At 41.0% G+C, this 27569-nt stretch overlaps 1 protein-coding gene across 2 annotated transcripts; it reads left to right on the forward strand.

Moving 5' to 3' along the window:
• The first annotated feature begins 492 nt into the window (after positions 1–492).
• On the forward strand, positions 493–27569 carry hace1 (HECT domain and ankyrin repeat containing E3 ubiquitin protein ligase 1). 2 transcript variants are annotated; one of them, XM_046399302.1, is made up of 24 exons: positions 493–796; positions 3373–3427; positions 3524–3613; positions 3881–3985; positions 5130–5205; positions 5347–5478; positions 8416–8498; positions 9456–9552; positions 9661–9762; positions 9859–9965; positions 10623–10773; positions 11347–11651; positions 12180–12248; positions 12406–12493; positions 14334–14445; positions 15861–15958; positions 16094–16181; positions 16284–16433; positions 17276–17472; positions 18995–19126; positions 20413–20511; positions 21985–22055; positions 22140–22253; positions 25415–27569. In XM_046399302.1, exons 1-24 carry the CDS (start codon positions 706–708, stop codon positions 25515–25517), a joined length of 2715 nt encoding a protein of 904 aa, XP_046255258.1. In that variant the 5' UTR covers positions 493–705; the 3' UTR covers positions 25518–27569. The 2 variants fall into 2 exon arrangements, with proteins under 2 accessions (XP_046255258.1, XP_046255259.1); XM_046399303.1 differs by lacking the exons at positions 493–796; positions 3373–3427; positions 3524–3613; ... (1 more) ...; positions 5130–5205; positions 8416–8498 and having other exon boundaries at positions 5366–5478.

Raw genomic sequence — 27569 nt, forward strand, 5'->3', positions numbered from 1 at the left:
TTTTAACTTTGTTTTTTAATTGTAAATCCTGTCATTCCTATTCAAAATCTATACGTATTTGTACCTTATGCCAAGACAAATTCCTTGTATAAACATATATGGCGATAAAACTGATTCTGATTCGGTGTCTATAGTTAGCCTGCTAACTTCCAAAATACCATGCAACACTTTTTTAACAAATAGCAATAATCAATATTCATAACTACCCAAGTTTTCCTTTAATGTCCCGAAATTGTTTGAAGGTTCTGTAGTTCCTACACTACACAGAAATGGGGGGAAAAAAGAAGAATTTAACCACCTGAAACATGTGCAAATTCAGTATGATTGTTATTGATGTACCAGCCAGCTACTACACAGTACTACCACACTGTGTTTAATTATATGTACCTCACTACTACAAAACAGACAGCTCAATGGGCTACAACTTACATGTTCTAACTGCTGACCTTTAAGCCCAGTGTCCTATAAACTACATCACCCACACTGCTTAGCTTTATGACGTCATCACAACAGGAAATAACAGAGGCAGAGCAGTGTGGAAGGGAAAAAATGAGTGTACTGTAAATCAGTGTGTCTGTCAGGGAAGCGGCTCCCCTTCTGCCAGCGCCCATGGCCGCCGCTCAGGAACAACACGCCTCATTTAGGAAGAAATAAACCCGACGGACGAGGCTTTGTTGCCTCGACTTCCTGCTGCACCGGTTACCTATGATGGAGCGGGCGATGGAGCAGCTGAACGTACAGCTCAACCGGCTTACCCGTTCCCTCCGCAGGGCGAGGACCGTGGAACTCCCGGAAGGTAAGCGTACAGGATTATAAAAGCGTTAGCCAAAACAGCGCGAGCCGGCAGCGCAGCGTAGCATGTTCATTTAAAACAGTGTGGCGTTCAGGTTGGACAGGCTAGCATACAGGAGCAGGCTGTTCAAATGACTTTCACTGTGTCGTTTTTGTTATTATTCGCTTTGACTTAATAGTAGCAGTGACGAATATTTGTGTCATTTCATCGTTTTCAATTCAATTCAATTTATTTACATAGCACCAACAAAAGGCATCTCATGACACTTTCCAGTTAGAGCAGGTCAAAAAACATTTTTGCAAATATAATTGTAAAGACTGGATTTTTTTTTCTTTTTTTTTTTTTGAGTGTTAAGGTGAAAATGTGTAAACTTTTTAATTGTCTGCAATATGATAAGCACGTATCAGTTGATGGTCTCTGATTCGATCAGAGGAAGTGTGGATGGAAGGAAGTGTGCTTCAGAACACACAAACTAGTTTATTCCTTTTTCTTTGAGGTGTATTTTCCCCTTTTGATTGCTGCTGGTCTTTGAGAGCTACCAAACAAGTTTCAGTGTAACTACAATGACAGTGAAGTCTTATCTCAAATAGATTAAACAAACAGACTGAGAAAACATCTGAACAACAGCTGAACGCAGCTTATTGTTACGATGATTTGTGACTCATGCAGCTATTGAAGTCAGTTTGGATGTCAGTTCACGTGATAAACATAAACAGATGATACACAGACCAGGCTCGAGCAACTCTGTGAGTCAGACGATAGCCAGAAGTGTGTCCAAGCTGTGTTTAGCTCTAGTTTCACTTCCACTGAATATTTCTCGATTTGGTTGTATAGCCTGTATTTGCAGAACATTTCCTGAATTCTGCACCCACGTGGTCGAAATCCATCCATCCATCCATCCATTTTCTATACCGCTTATCCGTCAGCGTCACGGGGGAGCTGGAGCCTATCCCAGCTGACTACGGGCGAGAGGCGGGGTACACCCTGGACTGGTCGCCAGTCAATCACAGGGCCGACACACAAAGACAAACAACCACACACTCTATGTGGTCGAAATGATGAAGATATTTTCTTAAGCTGTGTTTTGTCTGTTTGCATATGTTTAGTGAGTCTGCAGTGATTTAAGCCCTCTCGGCCACTGTGTTCTTTCCATTATGAATGAAAGGAAATAAGTAAGTAACACATTTCCTCAAACAGTGACCGTGGCTTTTATTTACCTCAACTGAAGAAGGCTTGTTTAAGAGACTGGCCTCTGTTTGATAAGTTAGGTATGTAATGGGTTGTATTAAAGCCAGAGCGCCTGCTGATGCCCCACCGTGTGCAGCAAGAGCCGAACAGCCAGTTCACAAACTCTGAAAGGATTTCCGATCATATCCTATATCAAGTTTGCCTCAGGCAGCAAGACACTAAATCAGTCTTGTCCATTGCGGTGATGTCTTTCTCTTCAATCCATTTAGAGCTGACAGCCTTGCCAACATAGTGAGTAGATCTGGGAATCCCTGGGCCATGATGGTGCAGTGTCGAAACGAGAGGCCTTTACGTTTTAGGAATCTTGGTAGCCGACTCCACAAACATCTTGCCTCCATCACTCACTGGAGGGCACATCTGAAACACTTTTATTACATTATTTTTTATAATCATTTTACTTGATAGATGGTGCTGTTTTTCAGCTAACAGCAGCTCACCTCACTGTTCTCCAGTACCCGATTCTTCCTGGGTCAGTGTCAGAGCGCCTTTAAGCTTTCATCTCCTGAATTTTCCTCTGCATACTCGTACTTCGAAACTCTGTCTTTAATCAGATCTCACTCGCTCAAATTTACTGCTGTTTGTCAGCTCAGCTAATCCAGCAAAAGTGTGGTGTACTTAATATAGCAGGAGATATATCAGGGGATTATGTTTTGTCTTTTCATCACAAATAAATACAGTTATATGTCCAGTTCTTTACCCGAGGAAGACCTTCTGTGGTTTGAAATGATTCCCATACACTCAAATATGAGACTATAAAATACAGAATTGTGTCTCTGTTTTTATTCTCTCTCTTTTTTTTTAATATATCAACTCAAGTAGTTTTTGGTGCGTCCCTCTGCTCGACACAGTGAGCTTTGATGTACCTCCAGTGCAAACACATTCACGTCAGTATCAGATGATCAGGGCATCTTATGCAACACGGTGGAATTTCAGAAAACAAGACAGTCCCAAGAGGGGTGGAGGTCAGAGTTGTGGGTCATATGATTTTGATCCAGGATATTCGAGTTCACTTCCTGTTGTAAAACACATGTCGCTGGGAGAATTCACAGCAACCAGATGGGCATTCACTGTTGCTGTCCACTCTTACATGGATATTGCAGATATGTCCTAATATATGAAGTACTGATTTCTACACGTAAACAGTCAACATTAAGGATGAAGTTCCACTTACCTACCTTCCTTGACCTTCCTGGAAGATGTTACAATTAGCATAATTATAAACCAAAAAGCAAATCCTAATTTTTGGTTGGTGTACAACCAGATTGGAATTGGAATGAACTGTAACTATCTTACCTGCATTAACATGTGCTCTTCTGTTTCTCCCTCCACAGACAACGAGACCGCAGTGTACACACTAATGCCGATGGTCATGGCTGACCAGCACAGGTTAGTGCTGGCACACTGTGATCTCAGTGCTCGAGGTTCCCACTGCAGAGATTTACTGAAAAAAATGGTTTATTTGTTCCATTTTGTCTCTCAAAGGTCAGTGTGTGAGTTGTTGCTCAACTCCAAGTTTGATGTGAACTATGCCTTTGGACGGGTGAAGAGAAGTCTGCTGCACATCGCCGCAAAGTAAGATATTGTTCTTATTCCTCAGTAACCACAGCCTTCAGTTCTGATAGGACCTTCCATCCTGCTTGACTGGGGTTTACCTTACAGCTGGACAGGCTGATTATTAGCTTGCATGCATGTTGGCCAGGCCCAAACAGAACCTGCCGATTCTTGTGCCTCTGCGCTGGCGATGGCTGTGGCCAGGGGCACTATGCTTTCAGGTTGTCTGTCCCGTTCTCGTGAATGATAGCCAAGTGAAATCAGTTCTAACATCATCTCTCTGCACAGCTGTGGCTCAGTGGAGTGTCTGGTTCTACTGCTGAAGAGAGGAGCCAACCCAAATTATCAGGACATCTCAGGCTGTACCCCTCTGCACCTCGCTGCTAGGAATGGGTACGAGCCTTAAACTGCATTTGATCTCAGTGGGGTGTCTTGTGACAGCTGGTCCAATGGGTTCACCTTTAGACCTTTAGATATTTCTAGCAAACATGTTGAATGAATTTCCCTCATCAAAAATCATTTGTAAATAGTAGGTATTGCCAGGTATTTAGAAATTCTTCATGCATCGTTTACATCTGTGCTTACTATTTTACAGCCTTTTGCTGGGGCATTGCTATGTTTCCTGACACGTTACTACTACCTGTATGCCAGAGGAATAGTGTGGAGAGATATCTATCTAACTCTCCTCTGGATATACCGATGGTGGGATTAGTCGATCAATACAAGATAGAATTTCGTGAATTAGGCCCCTCACTGATTACTATTTCAATGACGTGTACCATCCCAGACAACCTCCAGTCTGAATGGTTTCTATTTGTGAAGATTAGCTTGTGCTTCATTCTCTTTAATCTGACATCTCCCAGCCATACAGTGGTAAGCCAGGCTTAAATACTGTAAACATCCGCATCCGGGTATGGGACGGGGCTAACGCAAACCTTGTAACACACAACACGTAAGACAAGTCAACGTATTTTCCAGTGCTTCTGCACCTTAATTATACTGTCATCTTTTACCAGGGTGCACCGTCCTCAGCTGACTAGCTGGTCTGAGAGCTGTTGTGGCATAAAATATTACTGTTATCTCCACCTCATGTCCTGCTGGTCTTTATTTGTGCATCTCTGTGGACAATTTCCAATTAAAGCTTAGTGTCAGCATTAATGCAGGCGTTTTTTCCTTCTTTAGTGCACTTGAACTTGTACCAATTTACATCAAAATAATTCTGAACTTCTGCTTTACACTTGGCCTGCAGGTTAATAAGTTACACAAAGGAAAAAAGAAAAAAAGCTGACTTCTCTCAGGTCGAATACTGAAACTCACATCTAGAACCAAATGTACAGTAGAATATCAAACTGTTGTTGTTGCTGTGAGAATGTTGGATCCATTACTCTTTTAAATGCCTGCTTGCTTATTGGACTTGTAGATGGTATTTACATGTAATCAGTGGACTGTCAAGATAGTTGTGACTGTTAAAACTCTGAAAAGGCATGAAACAGAGCAACTGTTTTCTTAACACTTTCCTGTGTTCCCGTTCCCTCAGACAGAAAAAGTGTATGGGCAAACTATTGGAGTATAATGCTGATGTTAACATCTGCAACAACGAGGGTCTGACTGCTGTAAGTGGACTGTCATCTTCTGGCTGTGGTCCATGTTGTATTGAAAGTTCTAAAATCAAATTATTGTCCTGTTATCTGTGTAACTCGAGGTTAATTGACTCCTGTAGTCAGGATGGTGACTGTCCATATTGACCTCTGCAGATCCACTGGTTGGCTGTGAATGGGCGGACGGAGCTTCTCCATGATCTGGTCCAGCACGTGTCCAATGTGGATGTGGAGGATGCCATGGGGCAGACAGCTCTGCATGTTGCCTGTCAGAACGGACACAAAACTGTGAGTAAATTCAGATATATCTCTTGAACTGAAAATGTATGTATGTATTTTAAGCCCAGCATGAGACTCAAAGTTTGACAACAGATATTAGCTTTTTACTTGATCAGTACTTTTGCTAAAGCGTCTTTATTCCTTCTAGTTATTAGGGATGGCATGGCAGCTTGTTAGACTTCAATACATTTCGCATTCTCTGTGTTCAGTATTCCAGGGGAACTCTCGCCATAGCTGCTTGGTGTGACTGCAGCAGACCTGATGGTTATATCTAGCTGCGGGCCTCAAAGACAACTTGGCTATGACTCTAGATGTGATTGTGATTGGCTGGGCAGTATTTACAGCACCTTATATAGTAAAATTGTTGTAAAAGGTTGTAAAGCCAGTCACTGCCAGGATGTGAAAATAATAAAAATAAGATAAGATAAAAAATAAAAATAAGATATGACACGTGTATATTCAGGAATAGCTTCTCCACAAAAAAGCTAGCCATAAAAAATGAGCACCGGCCAAACTCCAAAATCTATAAACGAATAAATGAGGTCAGCCACGATTGACTGGTAGCTGAAATAGGCCCACTTCATTGTCAGCTCTCATCACTATAACTTATAAACTGATTGAAAACATTTTGTTTAGCATTAACTGACTGATTGATATGGTATTAACCACAAAGAGAATCTGCTATATAGTTCAAATAATGGTCGCGCTAAAAGGGAATGCCCCTGAAATCTACGCAAGCTATACTTTGTGACATTTAGGGGAATCTCTAAAACAGCATCCATTTTTGTGTCACAGGTTATAGATTTTTGTTGTGCCTAGTCCACGCTGGCTGTTACTGATGTATCGATTGGGCAAGAAAATATTTCAGGTTCAGATTTATGGGTCAGTAAGTGATAACTGTGAAATTCAAACGCAGTATGTGGGGACACATAGTTGAAGTAGATCAGTCTAAATGGGTGGGATGAGGAGAGTTTATCATGACATAATGAAACTGAATATTCTTGATTTTCTCCAGCAGCTGTCTCAAGAGATCAGAGTAGTATGACCTTTTTCCATGTGGTCCACTAGCACCACTCCCTTTGTATCCAAGAAAACTGAGGCCATTACCTCGCCTGCGGACTTTACTGATTTGGCTTTCTTGTGAGCTAGAGACTCTGAGTGTTTCCACTGTTCCATGGTTACAAATTGCTGGAGAAATCAGTCAGGATCCACCTCAAAGATTGTCCATTGACATATCGGGCTGAATCCACTTCTCATGAGGCCTAAGAAGTGTCAGGATCCAGCAAGCTGACACTTTGATCATTTGGAGTTTGTAATGTTTAACTGCATGGGCATGTTCCTTGGAGATACTGAGCTCCGTGGCAATGTATTGACAGACATAATCTGTCAGTATCATGTCAGTGGTCAGTGTCTTCCTGTGTGCTGAGAGGGACCAGTCTTTCAGGACAGTGCCATCAACCAGGCTCTCTGTTCCGTATCTGAATTCAGCAACCCACTTTTTAACCATGCTGAAAGAAGGGTCACTCTTCCCTAGTGCTGCCACCCTGTCCTTGCGGATGCCCCTTTGTAATAAGCCTTTGAGACCGATGGTGACTGCATGAAGGCCAAGGTTGTCCATTTTCTCAGACATTAATGACTTGCAAATTTTATGAAACCGAATCAGAAATACTGTAAACGTTATTTACATGTGTGCATAATCGCTCAGAGTTGAACTGTGCATGTGTGGAATGAGAGCAGTTCAACTCATCTCTTACCTTAGGCCACAAACCTATATCAGACCTATATGACCGTCACCTTTTATGCACTATGGTTTGCATCATTTTGTAAGACGATGAACAGCTGTTCACAGGATGAATTAACTCATTGCTCTTGTCCTTTCAAGTGGATTTATCCAAGTCTCTGTCTCTCTTTACCTAAAACCATCATGCAGTTTCCCTTATTTATAGACTTCCTCTTTTACACAGACGGATGTACACAGGGAAAGTCTAGCACCTCTGCAGATGAAACTGCTGATATACTGACGCAGTATGTCAATACAGATGCAGGTATAATATAGATTTCCCTCGCTTTTGCCTATCTTATTCATTTTTTTCAAGGGAGACAGAGACGGAGGACAAAGATGGTGGACAAGGTCACATGAGTGACATTTTCTCACCGGGCTCAAGATGGTGGGCTCATTCTTGAGGTTTGAGTGAGGAACTAAGGGGGAACAGTGGGGTCAAACATCCCTACACTCAGATGATTGTGGACTTTCTGAAATAGTCATAAGCCTCCTGCTTAGCGTTGCTTCAAGACAATCAGAGTGTGTGAAGTCCGCTCTTGTGGCTGAAGCTGCCTGGACGCTATGGCTATGGGAAAATGTAATTTCAGACTGAAATATTCATTGATTAATTATGAAAATAATTTACAGATTAATCAGTAATGAAGATAATCATTAGTTGCAGTCCTTGATGGGATGAACACATAATCTTTTATAATTTTGTAGCAGCATTTCATCTTAATCAATGGAAACTCTCCAAGTAATGCAAAGAGACTAATTCCAGAACATTCCTTTTTACAGAGGTGTATTTCCTTAAAGGCTTCTTCAGGCGTGTGCTATACATAGCCAGAAAACATATGGCACACAGTCTCTTCTTGGATACCTGCAAAAATTCTAACGAAGCATCTACAACAACCTAAAGATATCCAGTTGCCTTCGTTTCTAGCGCTTCAACCGCCACGACCCGGATGACTGAGAACCTACATTAGAATTATCTCTTTAGATTCCCCCATTTCATAAGCTTTTGTCCTATTGATAATTCAGCCATTACTTAGTGAGAATGAGGCACCGAAATTTGTAAATTATACATTGTAGTTGATTGTGATGTGTTATCTTTTCTCGCAGTTCCAGTATGTCAATGAAATGTTTCCCTGCATCTGATATGAAGGCGTGTTATTTTTGCTCAGACGGTGTTGTGTCTTCTGGACAGTGGAGCTGACATCAACCGGCCAAATGTGTCTGGAGCCACGCCTCTTTACTTTGCCTGCAGGTGATGTCCTCAGACATATCATTGCTGATCCACAGTGTGGTCTTAACTCACCTCTCTTACAGTTCCTGGTTCCTCTGGAGCCTCAGACATAGCTATGACATACACACACACACACACCTAGCATACAATCTAGATGCTATGACATGCACACACACCTAGCATACAACCTAGATGCTATGACATGCACACACACACCTAGCATACAATCTAGATGCTATGACATGCACACACACACACACACACCTAGCATGCAATCTAGATGATTTCATCTCAAGTATGTTTGCTTTTATTTTTTTTTTCACGTAGAACTTGACTGAATTAAATTTATGACATTATGCTGGTCTGGAAGAGGTCTACTGGAACAAGCTCTAACTTGAGCTAAGAAAAAAATGCTTCCTGTCCTATCTAGGGAAGTATTTTAGCTGAATTTTGAGATAAACATAAACAAAATAAACACAAATAAAACACCAGCACAATGGCAAGCAAAAAGTGACTTTGGGCAAGTGAATTACGAATATACATGTTTGACCAGACAAGTGGAATAAAAAAAAAGATTAACATTAAACTCTGCATTAAGGACATTTAAGTTGGTAATGATGAATGAATCGACTACACTAAATAAAATGAAATGGTATAACTTGGTATGACTTGGTATGAATGGTATGACTTTTTTAATTTGAATGTCAGGGTTTGCATTGGCATGTATTCATATTGTAGATCCACTGGATAAAAATGGAGGCTCTGCTCTTTGTTTTCCTGTTTCCCAAGGCGCACACTTCGCTTTGATTGAATATAATCAGATTTGACTGAACTAATTCCCATCAGCTTTTCTGGAACAGAAAACGCACCATTTCCCATGTCAGGATTAGTCAAGCCAGACTTCAGGATTAAATTCAGAGTTTGTTAAGACTGCTTTCAAAAATGGGCCCAGTTGCATTGACACTTATTATTTTGTAGCCATGGCCAAAGAGACACAGCACAGATCCTGCTCTCTCGAGGTGCCAAATACGTGGCTGACAAGAATGGAATCACTCCTCTGGATCTCTGTGTCCAGGTGAGTTTTTCCACATCCTTTGAACACTTAGTGCATTTTACACTGTTTCCTCTTAGTGTCGTGTTGTTCAGTTTATGCTGAGGTACTGTGTCCTGGTGTGTGATTTAGGGTGGATATGGGGAAACATGTGAGATTCTCATCCAGCATCACAGCAGGCTGTTCCAGACCCTCATTCAGATGACGCAGAATGACGATATTAAAGAGAACATGGTATGAACTGTCTGTCTCTACATTAATTCATAAGCCATGTGTATATACGTCTGCTGATGTGTGTGAGTGTGTGTGTCTGTGTGTGTGTCTGTGTAGCTCAGGCAGGTTCTGGAGCATGTCTCTCAGCAGAGTGACAGTCATTACCAGAGGATCTTGACCAGTCTTGCTGAAGTGGCTACCACCAATGGACACAAGCTTCTCAGGTATAGTTGCACATATTTGCTTTCTTTATCGTATGTTCTTATCTTGCATGTATGTAATAATCTTGTTATACAGAACTTTTTTCAGTAAATATTGTAGCGTACTGCACCAGTTTTAATTGCACTTATCCATAGATTAAAAGGTAGGAGTCATATAACATTTTGGAAACACGGCCATCTGTTTGGCAGATTAGTCAGATACTCAAGTGGTGACGCTAAGTTCGGGTGTTCATCTTGAAGCCGTGCTGATTGTATAGATCTTCTGTGCTGCCAGGTTGAACATGAGTGTGTAGCATCCGAGCAAACTCGTTGATTACGATCATATTGAACTTCAGGTGACTGTCGTTGCAGCACGTGACATAGCTCTCTGTCAGTCACTACATATATTAGATGGGCATGTAGATAAACAGCAACTTGACTATTTCTCAGTTGGAATTTTGACCACAGTTTGCATATGCAGGAATCTGCAGCAACTCATAGCTACTTAACAATATTTGTCTTAAAAGACTGCTTGAGGAAAATATGATGGCCAAGTTTTGCAGTCCCTGTGTCCATCAAATAAAGGCGGAAGAGGAATACAAGTCCCACAAACACATGTTAAGTGTTTGTTAAGTGCTAAGATTTGCATCAGTCCCTTCTTTCCCCCATGTCTCTCCTCAGCCTGTCCAGCAGTTATGAAGCTCAGATGAAGAGCCTGCTGAGAATTATACGTATTTTCTGCCATGTGTTCCGCCTGGGACCTTCATCACCCAACAACGGCAATGACATGGGCTACAATGGCAACAAGACACCTCGCAGCCAGGTCTTTAAGGTTAGTAGAAGGTGTATATGCAGCATATTGTGATCTTTAAATGGACCGCTGATGAGCCTGTGTATGTTCAGTGGTATTTGCAGAAGTGTAAGATTGAATTTTTTTTTCAGTTTAGACCACATATATCGTGTTGCTATAGAGGTGACTGGTATTCATGTCCTGTTACAAGCTATACTTAGGTTTGGGTTAGGCTTATGCACCAAAAATACTTTGCTACATTTAGCTAACAAAACTACTTGTATATGCTTAGACACCAGAACCATCAAATAGACCCTTCCGCTACATTAAACAAGTGTTGCAAAGAGTATTCTTTTCCCATGTGCATGATGTTCATTAAAATGACATGAAGTAGAGTCGGTTGATTAATGATTTGTACTCAGTTGGACAAAGGTTATTGTTTGGAGCTGTCTTTTCTTTGAAATTAGTCTTGAAATCCTTGGCAACCTGAAGAAGGTGCTTGAAGACTTAAATGAAGCATTGTAAAAGCTGCAGACACCCTGAAGGTCAATGCCCTCATGGATCACTCCATGTGTTCTCTTTGTGATCTCTCACATTCTGTCTGTCCCTCTGCAGCCGCTGGAGCTGCTGTGGCACTCCCTTGACGAGTGGCTGGTGCTCATCTCCACAGAGCTGGACAGGAACAGAAAGAACCCATCTTCCTCTTCCTCCAGCAGTGAGATAGCCTCCTTGCTTCTCAAACAGCGCGAGGTCGACCACTCTGGCTCTACACCCAAGCTCCCCCCTTTGCTGGACCGTCAGATCGTCATGGAAACCGAGGCGTACGCCGATGGAGAGGATGTTATCTCCATGACAGCCAATCGTCTCAGCGCTGTGATCCAAGCCTTCTATATGTGCTGCTCCTGTCAGATGCCACAAGGGTCTGTGCTCAGCCTTCATGTGTCTGCTGTCATACAGTATCTAATCCATATACATAGCACCAGAATTCAACATGGAGAGCCTGAAACGTCAGCTGTGATGTAAACAGACCTCCTACAGCACCAGAATCACACTTTTACAGTGCTGCTATCCCATAATAACTTTAATATAGCAATGACCACCGCTACTGACTGCTACCACATTCCTACTGCCACCTCTAGTGCTACAGCCATTTATATTGCTGCTGATAATATGACGTTGTGACATTGTGGCTAAGCAGTATGGAACTCACATGAAGAGAAGCTACCCACTGCAGCTACATCCAGTTTCAGTGTTCTGCTTATATTCTCTTTGTGCTGCTGCTGCTTGCTGTTTGTATAGTATTTCATTAGCGTCCATCTGTAGTCTCAGAGTGTGTCATCCTGTCCGCACCGGCCATGCAATGAAAAAGCAGCGGTGCAGTTGCCCACAGTTTTTCCTTTCTCGCTCTATCTTCCTTGCCCTTCACCACCCTCTCTTCCCTTACCCAGAATGACGTCTCCTCGCTTCATCGAGTTTGTCTGCAAGCATGACGAGGTGCTCAAGTGTTTTGTAACCAGGTGAGTCACTGTGGCCCTCTGCCACACTTCAGCCTCCTCACACAGTATTGATCCAACAACTTCTTTCCTCTTCATTTATTTCTTCTCTGGTCTCTTTGTTTTCTCACTGCCCCTTGTATCGTTTTTCTGTTCTTCTCTCTGTCTCCTCTTTTTTCAGGAATCCAAAGATCATCTTTAACCACTTCCATTTTCTCCTGGAGTGTCCGGAGTTGATGTCACGCTTCATGCATATTATTAAGGGCCAAGTAAGACACAGTGAATTATTTTATGAAATGCTTCGAGGGACGTTTGGAAGCAAAATTCAGTCTCTCAGAAAATATGATTTGTTCCTTATTGAGCAGGAAGTAACAGTTATATTTAGTTACAAAGTATATCAATATCAGATTTTTATGTTTGGATATCATGTTGCTGCACAGTGACTCATATACAGATATGCAGTAGATTTAGTTTCCATTTATGTGCAGTACCAATCTTAATCCTGTTCCCACATTTGCTTTTTATTCAGATTCATTCATTCAGTCCTTCTTGTATGAATTAACTGGCCAGTCATTTTAACACTAAAACCCAGTATGCGTTGTTCCCCTAGCCGACTATCAGCAGGATAGTTCTCCGGGTCCTGCTCAAGGTTTCTTCCTGTTAAAAGGGAGTTTTTCCTTGCCACTGTCTGCTTGCTTGGGGGTTCAGGCTCTGGGTTTCTGTAAAGCACCTAGAGACAATTTGTCTCAATTTTGAGACTGTAAAAAGTGCTATATAAATAAAATTGAATTGAATTCTGAAAATTCTGAAACAATTGATTAATTCCCCGTCAACTGATTGGTCAATCAACAGAAAAAAAATCATTTGCAATGCGAGGATTTGTTTCTTTCTGCATTAAGTCAGTGTCAACTGAATATCTTTTTTGACTGTTGGACAAAACAAGACTGAACAGATATTCATTAAATATAGAAAGATAGGTCAATAATGAGATTAACCCTCATTTTTAGGAAAGAAAAGGAACTTTTATATTCATAAATTTCCTGATTTTACAGAAAAAACAGCATCATCTGAAATATTAGAATACTTTGTTTGTATTAAGGCTGTCTGACCTGTGATGTCTTCCATGATTAAATGGTGGATAAATCCACTGGTATAAAAGCAGTGAATTTTTTACCAGTCTTAAATTGGTCTGTATGTATATTCATCAGGCTGTTAATTATCTCTTCATCACTTAGGATTGCTGCTATCTCACTGGTTGCACTTCTTGCAGGAAACACCAACACGATGCAATGTTACACATCAAAAACACAAGATGGCACCAGTGTCTCGATAGTGTCATGTTTAATTCATATTTTCAGTTATTTTTTATTTCTCCAAATTCCATCATTCATCAGTTTAAAAACACATTAAAATTTCTCCCCTCAGCTTACTGTGCTCCGTTTCTCTTTCTCGCAGGTGAACTACACTTTGCCTGCAAAAGCGATTACCTTATTCTTTGTTTTCTACTTTGACAAGAAGCTCTGTCTCTATGTTTATATCCTCAGGGACTTTACGGAAAGTGACTTTAAATGTCCCGTCTTCGCTTTCGGACCATTTAACAGTGTTGCAACCATGGCGATAACACTTGTCTTTAAGTTCCATTTATACAGCTTCATAAATTTTAAGTGCTGCTTCGAGTTGTGTGTTGTTCTCTCACTCCTCAGTATTCATATTTGAGCTGCGGCATTTGAGCCTCGTTACCCATGGATTATGGCTCGCCTGGGAGTAGGCCCTTGTTTTAATTACAGACTTTAACCCGTGAATTTGATTTCATCTCCTGATTCCTCTCCCGGTACACCCTACAGCCCCAGGGGAAAAAGTCTTTCTTTCTTTTCCAAGCTGATCCTTCATTCTACCTCCAACGCTTAGAGAACAAAGGCATATATTATGCAAATATACCCCAGCCTCGTTTCTGTTTTACAGACGAGTATTTTAGCACTGAAAGCTCTCTGACTCATCAGTTGAGACAGAAAAATCCGCAGAGTGAAAGTTAAAAGCGCAGAGGAGTGGAAATGAATCTGGGAAAGTGCTGCACAGTGTGTGATGAAGCCTTGTCTTTTCCCCCCTCAGCCTTTCAAGGATCGCTGTGAATGGTTCTATGAGCATCTGCTGGCTGGCCAGCCAGATTCAGACATGGTTCATCGTCCGGTCAACGAGAACGATATCCTGCTCATTCACAGAGGTACAAGCTGTGCTCAACACCGTACACTTCTGCTTTCGTGTATGAAGAGAAGATATTGGCAACGTTCATGGTGACACCAAAGTCATGCACAGATGGAATTTACACTCCAGCGTATTGTCGCCAGGCTTACTTACAAATTCAGCAGGGTTGAACGATGTGTGTCAAGACTAAGACAAGTTCAGTTTAAGTTGGGTGTGAAAATATTCTGGTTATACACGCCATCACAAAATGTATTGTTACAAAATGTTGTATTGTTCCAAATGACAGAAAAGGTGGAGTAATTGGAAGACTTGCTGATGAGATGCTAATGCTGAATATTAAAAGAGCCTCCTATAAAATTAACATCTTGAGAATAGCAACTTAGACACAATAACTAAGAAACAGTAAGAAGAATATTCATCATAAACAGTCAAAATTACTCTTGTGACTCAAGACTAGGGTGGCACGGTGGTGCAGTGGTTAGCACTGTCGCCTCATAGCAAGAGGGTCCCAGGTTCGAATCTTCTATGTGGAGTTTGCATGTTCTCCCTGTGCCTGTGTGGGTTTTCTCCAGGTACTCCGGCTTCCTCCCACAATACCAAAAACATGCACATTAGGTTAATTGGCTACTCTAAATTGCACCTAGGTGTGAGTGTGGGAGTGTGTGGTTGTCTGTCTTTGTGTGTCGGCCCTGCGATTGACTGGCGACCAGTCCAGGGTGTACCCCGCCTCTCACCCGTAGTCAGCTGGGATAGGCTCCAGCTCTCCCACGACCCTGACGGATAAGCAGTATAGAAAATGGATGGATGGACTCGAGACTAATATGAAAGAATGATCAAGAAGAAACTTTTAACTTGGAATGACGGTCAAAAGTTCTATTTACAACCATGAAAAGCAAGAATGCAACCAAAGTGTGTGACATGTTTCATCCTCCTATCATCTCCATTGCTCAGGTCAGAGCCAGTCCGCACTGCCAAACCAGCAACCCTATGTGCTAATCAACCACCCGACCCAACCTTTAAACTGTCTGTTGTTTAGATTATGTTAGCCCGGCTGTCAGGACAGTGACTGAGACAAGACTGAGCACTCTCGTTCCCTCTTCTCTTTTTCACTTTATTTATTTCACTGTAGTTGTTAGGAATTACCTAGACTACCCAAATCAGTCCTCATTAAAGGACGAAGCGGCCTACATCCAACAAACTTGTGACACGAAATAGGTTTCAGGGGAGCTCGTGTCCTTTTCATTTTCATCCTCCCCTCACAAGCTCGATCATAATTCAAACCATGTTTACGAGTGGAAATGGAAAGATTCTGCTTGTTGCAAAATAATGCTACAAAGTGATCAAATGTCCAACACTGATCACCACATTTCCCACATGTACTGCCTGTCTTTTTGTCCTTAAAAGGTTTTGTTTTTTTTTCTGTTCCACCAACAGACTCCATATTCAGGAGCAGCTGTGAGATGGTATCCAAGTCCACTAATGAGAAACTCAAACAGGGCATTGCTGTTCGCTTCCATGGCGAGGAGGGGATGGTGGGTTTCCACATTCATGACGCTGCATCAGTTCTCAATAATAAACTACCTTTCTGTTAGCCTTTTACCAGCTGATGGTCCCATTTAATCCAAAGCAGTGAGTTGTGTTGTCTTTTGGTTTTTCTTGCGTTTCAGGGCCAGGGCGTAGTTCGGGAGTGGTTCGACATCTTGTCCAACGAGATCATCAACCCAGACTATGCTCTGTTCACTCAGTCAGCTGATGGTTCATAACATTTTTTTATTTTTTTTAATTTCTGTGAAAACACTCAAATTACAAGAGAAACACTATCATGTAGAATTAAGGTATGTGCTTTTGTGATTCCAGGTACCACTTTTCAGCCCAACAGTAACTCCTCGGTGAACCCGGACCACCTAAACTACTTCCGGTTCGCAGGTCAAATTCTGGGTCTGGCTCTGTACCACCGACAGCTGGTCAACATCTACTTCACCCGCTCCTTCTACAAACACATACTGGGTAACAGAATGCAGGCATATGTATGAATAAAGGTCAGACTAGGGTGTTGATTGATGATATATGCTGATATATTTTTCGGCTGTTCTGGTAGCCTGTGCTCATGTAGAACATTCTCAGTCTATTTGCTCGCTACTGTCTCAAAATAAAAGTTAAATGCTCCCAAAATAGTGAAAACTGCTTAAAAAAAACCCCCACTGACACAACAAATCATGTCATTTTTTTTAGTGACTGTGCTTTGAGCACACTAAAGTCTCATCAGGGCGGTGCAGTGGTTAGTGCTGTCGCCTCATAGCAAGAGGGTTCCAGGTTCGAATCCCGGTCTGGGCCCTTCTATGTGGAGTTTGCATGTTCTCCCTGTGCCTGCGTGGGTTTTCTCCGGGTACTCCGGCTTCCTCCCACAATCCCAAAAACATGCACATTAGGTTAATTGGCTACTCTAAATTGCCCCTAGGTGTGAGTGTGAGAGTGTGTGGTTGTCTGTCTTTGTGTGTTGGCCCTGCGATTGACTGGCGACCAGTCCAGGGTGTACCCCGCCTCTCGCCCGTAGTCAGCTGGGATAGGCTCCAGCTCCCCCGCGACCCTGATTGATAAGCGGTATAGAAAATGGATGGATAAACTAATAATTTAACACATTTTGAGGGAAAATTGATTAGCATTGCCCATCCTTACATCAATCTGCTTTGTTATATTTTGAAAATATATTGGCTTTTATTTTCACATCAGTATGTATGAAACTCAGTTCATTTTTAGTAAAATAAAAACAATAATATTAATTTCCTGGATCCAGTGTTCTGGCTTTCCATGCTGTATTGAATGCATTTGTCTGTGTTTGTGTTTTCCAGGCATCCCTGTGAACTATCAGGACGTGTCTTCCATTGATCCAGAGTACGCCAAGAACCTTCAGTGGATCCTGGACAATGACATCAGTGACTTGGGTCTGGAGCTCACCTTCTCTGTAGAAACGGATGTGTTCGGAGCGATGGAGGAAGTGCCGCTCAAACCCGGAGGCACCAGCATCCTGGTCACACAGGAAAACAAGGTCAGTCACCACGGAGTCGGGGGCGTGATGTCATACAGCGTCAGCATGTAATGCAAGAACTTGTTTGGTCACAGCACAAAGATCAGTGCCTGATGGTAACGCTTTATATTACGTATGTTTTTAAGAAGAAAAAGTTTATTAAATTATCTGGAGAAACGCCTTTGATAGTATAGATAAAATAGAGAAAAATACAGTAGAAATTATCTTAGCTTTTCCGAGCGTTTGGGTGCCTCAGAAATGTTTACAGGGGTGGGAAATAATAAAAAAAATGAAATTTGTTATTCAAAATTATCTGTAATCAGGATCAGGGTAAATTATTTGTTTTAGTACAATACTGGATTGCACAAATGCTGGATTGTAAAATAAGTAAAATAGAGCATATATGCAATTATTTAAAAACATACACATGGGTGAATTTTGGGTGAATGTAAAAAAACAAAAAACAAAAAACAAAACAGTAACACGATGGTGATGAAAACATGAAAGTTCACATTTTGGAATCCTGGACACCAGAATATTTCCAGGTGTTTAGTTAAATCGTTTTAGCTATGTTACTAAGCTCTGTCAGAAGTCAGTAAAGTTTTAGACATGAGGTTGCTGTGCATCTGAATGTGTGGAAGCCCTGATTTGAAAAACAGCTCCCAAGATGATGTGAGATACTCCGGTGCTTTCTTTCTTTTGTTTTTCCTTCTTTCCTTTTTTTTCTTTTGCACATATTTAGACAGGTGTCTTGTATGTATAGTGTTTTCCATTAGTTTGTAAAAGACTTAGATGCACATATTTGGCAGGGGATTTGAGGATCCTCTGCCAAGAAAATTTTTACTATTCTCAATAAAAGAAAAGATGTAATTTTACACCATTTTGGAGCACTATTATTCCCATATATGTGTACATAAAATTGTGAAAGCTAGAGCAGGTCATAAATAAAAATTTTATTTTTATTACTTCTTGGGACTAAATACAATCTAGGTCTGAGATCAGTTATTCCACAATGATGTTACATTCTCGGGCTTGAGTGGTGCCCAAAATGTTTTGGGTTCTGCACCTAAAACTTGTAATTGTAGGGTGTATGTTGTTTCTGACAGACTCGGATTCTATCAAATCAATCTAAATATCTAGTGGGAGTCTGTGTAGAGTTGCTTAGATTTGCCATATGGTGATTAACATGTATTGTTATATTCTTACTATATAGTGATTTAATACATTTCACCCAACCCTAATGGAATCATCCCAAAGCATGCTCCAGATCATGCTCAGCATTGTGACTGAAGGTGGCAGTAATGACTAGCCCAAGCCCCTCTAGTATATTCAACCATAGTTGACCTCCTATGAGCTGCTGTGTTCTGTCATCCAGCTTACTGCCTGGAAGAGTCCTGATAAGTGTGTGCAGTACTGCAGTGTTCCTGCAGGAGGCGCTGTGTCAGAATGCAGAGCAGAAAGAATGAAGGTCTCTCTCTTTATCTCGTCCGTCAGTGTCTCTGGAGTGTTTGATCTGTGTGTGTGTGTGTGTGTCCTCTCTCAGGCCGAGTACGTCCAGCTGGTGACGGAGCTGAGGATGACGCGAGCCATCCAGCCTCAAATAAATGCCTTCCTGCACGGCTTCCATACCTTCATCCCAGCCTCGCTCATCCAGCTCTTTGACGAATATGAATTGGTTAGTCGTCCTTCTCTGACCTCCCCGTCCTTCCCTGCTTTTCCCGCCCTCCTTTCATCCCTTGTCTTTTACAGTCTGTATTCTCCTTGTTCCGCGCTGCCTGCCTGCCCGTCAACTGATGCAGGTATTGATTAGCCATGTTTGGGTGAGGTGGTCACCTTGAAGCCCCTACCTCGTCTTTTTATTTTGCACTCTTGCAAGGATCAATACTGTAGCATGATGATTATCCCACCCTGGATTTGTTGGACTTGTCTCGGTCATGCTGTCATTGCGGGGCGCTTCACAAGTGAACAGCCTGCTTTGTTTTGTTTTTTTTTTCATTGTGTTTGATCAGCTGTTGTCAGCAGTGTGAATGTTTGTGTAGGTTAAAGGATGAGGGTGGCAATATTCTATATTTTTCTGATTGTCAACAAATCCCATGTGTAGAGCAAAACCAACTCTGTATGTATCTACGGACGAGTATTTTGTGTGATAAAAACACTGATATATCTTCTTCTCTGCGCCATAGAGCTTCATGGTTGTTCAAAAGTATTGAAAGCATAACAGTTGGTCACACTGTTGCCTTCAGCACCGTGAAAAACACTCCGTAGTTTATTATTATTCAATCACACATACACCATCCTGCTGTTTAAAACTAAAACTCTTTATTTCTATATTCGTCTATATGGATTACCTGAGATTTGTTGCCAGTAAAAAAAAATATGGAATAACATCAGACTTACAGCAATCGACTAAGTGTTTTATAAACGCAAGCGCCAGTATAAGAACTTTACCTAAATAAAGTAGAAAGTGGTTCAGTTGAGTTTTATGCAGTGCAGACATGAGACCTGCCTCCTCACGGAATGTTAATGAATGCATAACATACTAAATAAAATAAAGGTATCATGATGAATGTATCCACAAATAACAGGGTACAAGTCATGATTTCTCTTTGCAAATTGACTCAAGTAAGAGTAAAAAGAAGCTGCATTAAAACTAATCCATAAGATAGTCCATCCATCCATCCATTTTCTATACCGCTTATCCATCAGGGTCACGGAGAGCTGGAGCCTATCCCAGCTGACTACGGGCGAGAGGCGGGGTACACCCTGGACTGGTCGCCAGTCAATCGCAGGGCCCCATAAGATAGTCTTTAATCAAAAATGTTACTTGTAACAGAGTAGGCCCTTACTGCACACCACTTAACAAATGCGTGTATTCAGTTCAAGTGTAATATAAGGTATGGTGATCATGAATTGTGGAACTAAAGGCCTGTTGTGTGTGTGTGTGTGTGTGTGCACGAACAGGAACTCCTACTTTCAGGGATGCCAGAGATCGATGTGCAGGATTGGTGGAAGAACACTGAGTACACCAGTGGCTATGACCCTCAGGAGCCGGTCATCCAGGTGGGCTCCAGTTCTTCCAACCTGATGGACTGCCTCCTTTAAGAATTGCTGCGGCCCACTCAACCCTGTCTGCCCATTGTTTGTGTTGTACACCACTGCTGTTTGCAGGTGCTGGAGGTGGGCGGGGTCAGAGTGAGAGTGAGAGACACCTGAACACTGGCACACCTGGGCCTTGTGTGCCAGTGTTCCCTTCAGACACCTTCTGGAGCTCAGTCTCTGTCTCTTCCTCCTCGTCCTCCTCCCTCAAATATCTTGGGCTTTGGTTGTCAGTTGGTTTGTGTTGCATTGCATTTTTTCACTCACGCACTCACTTCCACTACTGATTTCACTGAATGCATTCGCCACTTTTAGTTTAAGTCTTCTTTTGTAGATTGATATCTACTCTGGGTGTATGTAGGACATCCCTGCTGAACTGGGTGAGTCGTTTGAGTGTTTATAAAGCCCACCGTTAATCTACGTACATACTAGGGGTTCAGTGAGAGAGGTTAGGTTTGATTGATTGGCTTCTCCCATTTCTTTTGTCATGGCCGTGCAGAGACTCAAAGACTCAACACACATTTCACTTCAGTCATCTGAGTTTCTAGTAATGATGCCAATTTGCCAGTTTGACCGTCCAGTCCGTGGGCTACAGATTATCTTTTTGCATTTAACATTGGTTTGAAAAGAAAGCACTATTTGCATAGAAATATGAAAGTACCAGTTTTTCATTGATGTTTTAATGTTGAACAGTTGCCTGATAATTTTCTGGATAGTTTTTGTACCACACAAACAGAATTATGTGTGGCATAACAGAGTTTACACATCCTTTATTCACCAAGCTTTGCTTCATTTTTAGAACTGTGAATTTTAAAACGTGCCATAACCTGGATATAACCCAAGGAGGGCTTATCGTCCTCCTTTATCTGTTCATTTTCTGTCTTCGGACTCATCTGGAAGTAAGAAAGAATAAAGTGAATATGTTATTTCAGTCCATCACTTTGAACATTTGAGTATCCTTTTACATTTTGAACATAGTTAAAACAAATCCCAAACTAAAAGTATAATACCCCAGAGTTCGGAAGAAGTAAATTCCTTAGAAAGATGATGAGGAGGATGCTGAAGAATCTGTTTCAATTCAATTTCAATTCAATTTATTTATATAGCACCTTATACAATCAAAATTGTCTCTAGGTGCTTTCCAGAGACCCAGAGCCTGAACCCCCGAGCAAGCAGACAGTGGCAAGGAAAAACTCCCTTGTAACAGGGAGAAACCTTGAGCAGGACCCAGCTCACAAGGGAGAGCTATCCTGCTGATAGTCGACTGGGTGAAGGGGGTGGGGGATAGTTTAACGTTCGTCAGCAATTCTCAGTATCAGGACATGTTTTAGTGTACTACTATTAAACAAAAATATGACAAACAGACCCACATCACCTTCTGGGTTTCTGATTCTCTTTCTGTTAGCCATTGTTTAATGTGCCTGCATCTTTTTGCAGTGGTTCTGGGAGGTGGTGAAGAGTCTGACCCAAGAGGAACGTGTTCTTCTGCTTCAGTTTGTGACTGGAAGGTTTGTCTGCTGGATTTCCATTATGCCTCCTGATATAGAATAATGTGTGGATATCTATTGTAGTAAAGTATCCTTCTCTATCAGTTCCAGGGTTCCTCATGGTGGCTTTGCCTATCTGATGGGGGGCAGCGGTTTACAGAAGTTCACTGTTGCTGCAGTGCCATACACCTCCAACCTACTGCCTACCTCTAGTACCTGGTAATGTCTCATTCTATTAAAGCCTGTAGTACTGGTGTAGTCTTGGTCCTTTTTTATTCAATTATGGTTCAAGTCCTTTTTTTTCCATTTGGGTTCAAGCCCAAGCAGCAGAACCCTGTGTGTCTTGGTTTATGATTATGATTATTATTATTATTATTGAGCGCATAGATCGATGCCTAAAAATGCAAGGCCACACTCCTTACATTGTGTGTTTTCCTTGAACTATGACATAGTCCAGCTAGGTGTGCTCTTCAAAAAAGTCCTCTTGGACCATAAAAGTCCACCATGATAGTTTCTTGCCTTGTTGAAAAAAGAAAACAAACAATAAAAAATCATCATGTCATTATGTTTAGTGTTGCAATCCCCTCTCTGAGCAGCAGCTTTGGGAAATTGTCCCCTCTAGCTGGAGGAGTTTTGTTCATATTCAACAAAGTGGCTAGACAGCCGTGGTTAACCTCATGATAATCTTTGGCTATGATGTATTCCATGTTTCCTGTGTTTCAGTGGCCTCTTTGTTTGTAGTAGGCAAGTATGTAGATTACTCATGTATTGCAGCTGATGAACTTTTGGTTGGAGAAGTTCTTGTGAATGGGTTAAGAGCTTGGCCTCATTGGTGTTTTTGCAATGATTGCATTTTCTACAGGTCCTAAAACTGACGAGTACATTCCCTGGATGCCATCAGGTGATTCAGATGGTGTTTATAGTGAGTCTGCAGTGATGATCAGTATTTTGCTGCAAATTGTAGGCAGAATATTTTCTTTTTTGTTTTCTGATTATCACCAAAATATTTGACAGTATACCTGAAACCAAGCAGAATGATGTCTGATTTTCAGAACATTATAACCAACATTTTTAGTGTTTAGTTTAAAAATACAAGTATTGCACCTGATGCCATTGCCACAGTTTTGAGAAGGTGTGCAGAGTCCTTGTCTCCCCAGTAACACAGTCAGTACAGACTGGTTTCCAGCAAGTTTGGTTCTGTTTAGTTTAGTGTCAAAGTGTCAAAGGTGGCACCAATGGAACCATTCCATTTTGTCTTGTTTTTTGTTGCCCCTCTGTGGAGGTGCCAGGCACATTGATCCAATACTGAAAGGTGGAGTTAAAACACTGTAGATGATCCATTGGTCATTTAAAGCAATAAGAGTTGTCTTTTTGTCTGTGCTATGATGTAGGATTTCCCAAATTGAAAACTCTGGTTTTTTTTAAATTAGTTTTTGCCTTAGTGTCTGCAGCCTTTTCTCAAGAGCTTAACTCATTGTTGTAATAAGTACAAACATGACAAGAAGAGAAAACAAAATGTGCGTGCAGTGTGTGGCTCAGCAAGTGAGAGAGAAAATGATGCTGTATGGAACAGAGGTCATTGTTTAATAGTTGTCTGTGTTGTCAGCTTGGTAGTAAATGTATGCTGCGGGTTACATTGTGTTGGTTAATAGATGCTGCGAGACTAGTTAAAGTCTCTGTTGTCGTTTCCCAACTAATGGAAAAGTGACCATTGTTACCCTCGAAAACTTTTTTTTAGATACTTAATTAGGGGTTACACGAAGGTTCCAAGAGTACTATGCCAAAGGCATTTCGGTGGAAACGAGGCTTTAATCACATTGTGTGGGGATACAAAGGTCCAGGGTTTGAATCTCCAGGTGGCCATGTTCTTGCTCTTGACTGAAACTTGCTGTTTTTGCTCACAGCTTTAATTTTGACCGCAAAAGGACATGAACCTACAACTAGTAACTTGCAGCTATACTTTTGTGTTTTCCGGCCCACTATCCCTTGCCACTCTCGTAGCAGGTAGGACAGGCTTTATTGACAGATGATACGTATAAGCCATGGTATGCCTCTGATGTATCATAATTTCCTCTGTAGTTTTCTGGAAAGGATTAATGACACTTTTAGCATTATAAGACAAAGTTTATAAGCAGTTGTTAATTTCCAGAGGTACTTTTTTTAAAAAGAAACCAAAAGATATCTACCAAGACATTAAGTTTCCAACCTGTTCTATTGTGGTGAATGTGATATGTCGAGAGTATTTCATTACGTCTGGCTTAAATGTCCACTTGAACTCAAAGGTGAACAGATTTTGGTGGTCAAAGGTCACTGTGACCTCGCAAAAACATGTCAGAACTTAAGAATTCACGCACTATTTATGACAAACTTTCACACAAATGTTTATTAGGATAAAATGATGAATTGATGATATCTTGTATTCAGGTGGTCAAAGGTTAACTTCACTGTGACATAAAATTCACAGGGTTTTCTGTCTGTTATTTAAGACTGATTTCATATTTGGTCAGATACTGAATTGCAACTTGACTGCTGCACAAAGGCATAGGCAATGACAGCTGTAGTGTTGTACACTGATTAAAAGACTCTGTTGTACTTTAGACTTGTGGTGAACTTGAATTAATAATTTGGAAATGTACCGACTGAACATTTTACTCAAAAGCGCTCCAATTTCGAGGAACCTTCCTATGAGTTTTCATTTACTTCTAAACTCTAGGAACTGTAAAATACAGTCTCAATATTTGCAATCCCAGTTTTCAACAATATTCACAGTCTGAAGGAACAAGAACCTGTCAACCTCAGAGTCAGAGCCGTTGATTCTGTTCTGCATTGGCAGTACTCGATGCACTACGTCCTCTGTTGTTACCGCTCTATACTGAGCGATTGAATCATAGCAAAGTGATCTGTGACTAACATGAAGAATATTCAATGAGACCTTTTTTTTTTGTACTCCGTCTTGACTCAACCTTGTTGGACTCTTACACGTCCTGCTGTGGTGGTGAGGCTGCTCAGCAGTACTGCCAAAGTTGTAGTTTTATTCTTCACCTCAAGAAACGTAGGACTCTTAACAATCAGACATAAGCATAAGTCACTCTGCAGTCTTACTCGAGGGACAATTTATAAATATTACTGAGCACTAGAGGGCAGTATGTTTCTTCTGTCTTATGATAGCCGCATACACTGATGGCACAGTCTGTAAACAGGAAGAGGTCTCTGCATGGTGGAATGTGCAACAGGTAATTTATATCGCTGCAGGTCTTTCTGTGGGATCAGTATGAGACATAAGTGCTCCTCCACTGGACAGATGGATTGTCATGAGCACAATGTTCCACTGGGTTGACTTTGTCCACCCCTCACTCCCTTTTTGTGTCTCCTCTTTGCAGTATCAACATGCTGAAACTCCCAGAATACCCGAGCCAGGAGGTCCTGAGAGACCGGCTGCTGGTAGCATTGCATTGTGGGAGCTATGGGTACACCATGGCATAAACATCATATCTGTTCCAGCTGCTGTGTGAGTCTGCAGACTGCAACACTCTAACCTCCTCCACACACACCCTTTTTGTAGTCTGGCACTACTTTTGCTGGACAAGAGAAGGAAATCCTGGACACAAGAGACTGAATGGAGCTTCTGGATCTTATCTCATACCTGTGCCAGAATTTCAGTTTGTTTTTATTAAAGCATAAAGATGTTATTTATGCAAATAATAATTGAATATCTTTAAATGTGACTATTTTCATGCATACATTTATTGAAAGAGAACAGCATTTATACCACAAATTCTCTAATGAGAACACAAGACAATAATTACAGTAAAATATATTCATGCAAGTTTTCTGAATGTTAAATATTGATTTGATGGAGCAGTATAGACATGACCAGTTTCAAACATACAATCAATCAATCAGGCCCAAATACTAGCAGACTGATGTAATCTACATGTTGTTTTGTATCAGTTTTAAGACTTTTTGTTCCCATTTTTTTCTGTGTCCATGTGTTATGTTTTTTTTATTTTTTTATTTTGTAGACTAAATGATTATTTGATTAATAATAATAATAATAATAATATCTATGATAATAAATGAATGGCCCATCACATGTTCAAGCCTAAGCCTTTGTCTAGCCGTCTAACAGTTCAAATCCCAAATTCACAATCGTAATGCAGGGAAAAAAACGGCCAGTCCTCACAGTTGAGAAGACGCTGCAGCAACTGTGTTTTTAATCAAGACTAAAAACATGACCACACAATGCCAACACTGAGCGCTTTACTGTTTTCTTATCCGCAGCAGACCGAAGGTATCGGTTATCTGCAGTGTATACCTTTTACAACCTTCAACATTTGGGAGGACCCAAAACTAGATGGCCCGGCTTGCTAACTTAAATACTGATTCATATTCGTGTTACTTGTTGATCGGGTCATTTTCACACCTGCTGATTCACTTGCACCCATTGGCTGTCCGTCTTTCCTGGGTCCACGCTGTCATCACATATGACTAGACCAGTTAGTTTGTGTGCGAAGACTAGTTAGTTCTCTCACATCTTTACAAAGGACACTTGAGGTGTCTCTTTTATTTTGGGGTTAATTAATACAAATAGGACAAGACTGGTACAATATACTGCAGGTTGGTTTTGGTAGTTATTTAAATGTGGCTACCTTTAGAAGAATAAAAACAAAGGAATTCAGTATTTCTCCACCAGTGTCTTTACCCTCTGTGGTTAAAGAAAGGAGAAAACAGCCTTTAGACTGTCATCAATTGATTTACAGAAAAATAGATTAATAGTTCACTGAAAAAATCAAAACTATGTGTTGTGTGAGTTAGGGTGGTGGATTCATGATCTTATTATTTCTAAACTTGATTCTAACGGCCATTCAAGGTCTGTTGATTAGGAATGCTACAGTGCTGGGCCTCGGTGATATTTTTATATTTAGCAATCCTTTCAGCAATCAAAATTTGGTATATTGTCCTTTGACATGCAGCCAGAGTTGGGGATCAAGGACCTTCTGATTGGTGGACAACCCACTTTGTCCAGAGTGGCAATTACTTACTCCCGGACATTGGAATGAATAGCAGTGATAGCTTTCTGTTTGTATTTTTCCCTCTTTACCTGACATTCACAAGGAGCAATACAACATATCCACATGACAAATGTCTGGCTTGCTGTGCCAAAAAAAATATTATCCAGAATCCTTACAAATATATCATTTTGTTGATGTCTTTGCCTGCACAAGCATGCTGAAAAATGTGCTTTTATTCTAAAAGGGATATTACCATGAAGCTTCCCATCTTTCCGTTTGTGAGCACATATTGAATTCATATTTCATATTATGTATCATATCAGTATTGTTTTGAATGCCTTACCCGAAATGCTTTTGTAAACTGATGTAAATGTTTATTGAAAATGGAGCCTTTATACTTATCTCTGTAAATTTAGTATCTCTTTACCTCTTTAGTATCAAGGGATTTTTTTTTTCTTTTTTTAAAAACATACATATATGTTGTGCTTTGAGATTTTATTCAGTAAAACTTGTTTGGACCTTG

This window comes from Scatophagus argus, chromosome 9 (assembly GCF_020382885.2).
Source record: "Scatophagus argus isolate fScaArg1 chromosome 9, fScaArg1.pri, whole genome shotgun sequence".
Classification (NCBI taxonomy): Eukaryota; Metazoa; Chordata; class Actinopteri; family Scatophagidae; genus Scatophagus; species Scatophagus argus.

What these genes read in the sequence shown, in the direction of transcription:
- hace1 (XM_046399302.1), top strand. Translation starts at nt 706, where the DNA reads ATGATGGAGCGGGCGATGGAGCAGCTGAACGTACAGCTCAACCGGCTT. An exon ending in ACGATATTAAAGAGAACATG is followed by an intron (nt 9,763 to 9,858) that starts GTATGAACTGTC and finishes GTGTCTGTGTAG; the next exon opens with CTCAGGCAGGTTCTGGAGCA. An exon ending in AATGGACACAAGCTTCTCAG is followed by an intron (nt 9,966 to 10,622) that starts GTATAGTTGCAC and finishes GTCTCTCCTCAG; the next exon opens with CCTGTCCAGCAGTTATGAAG.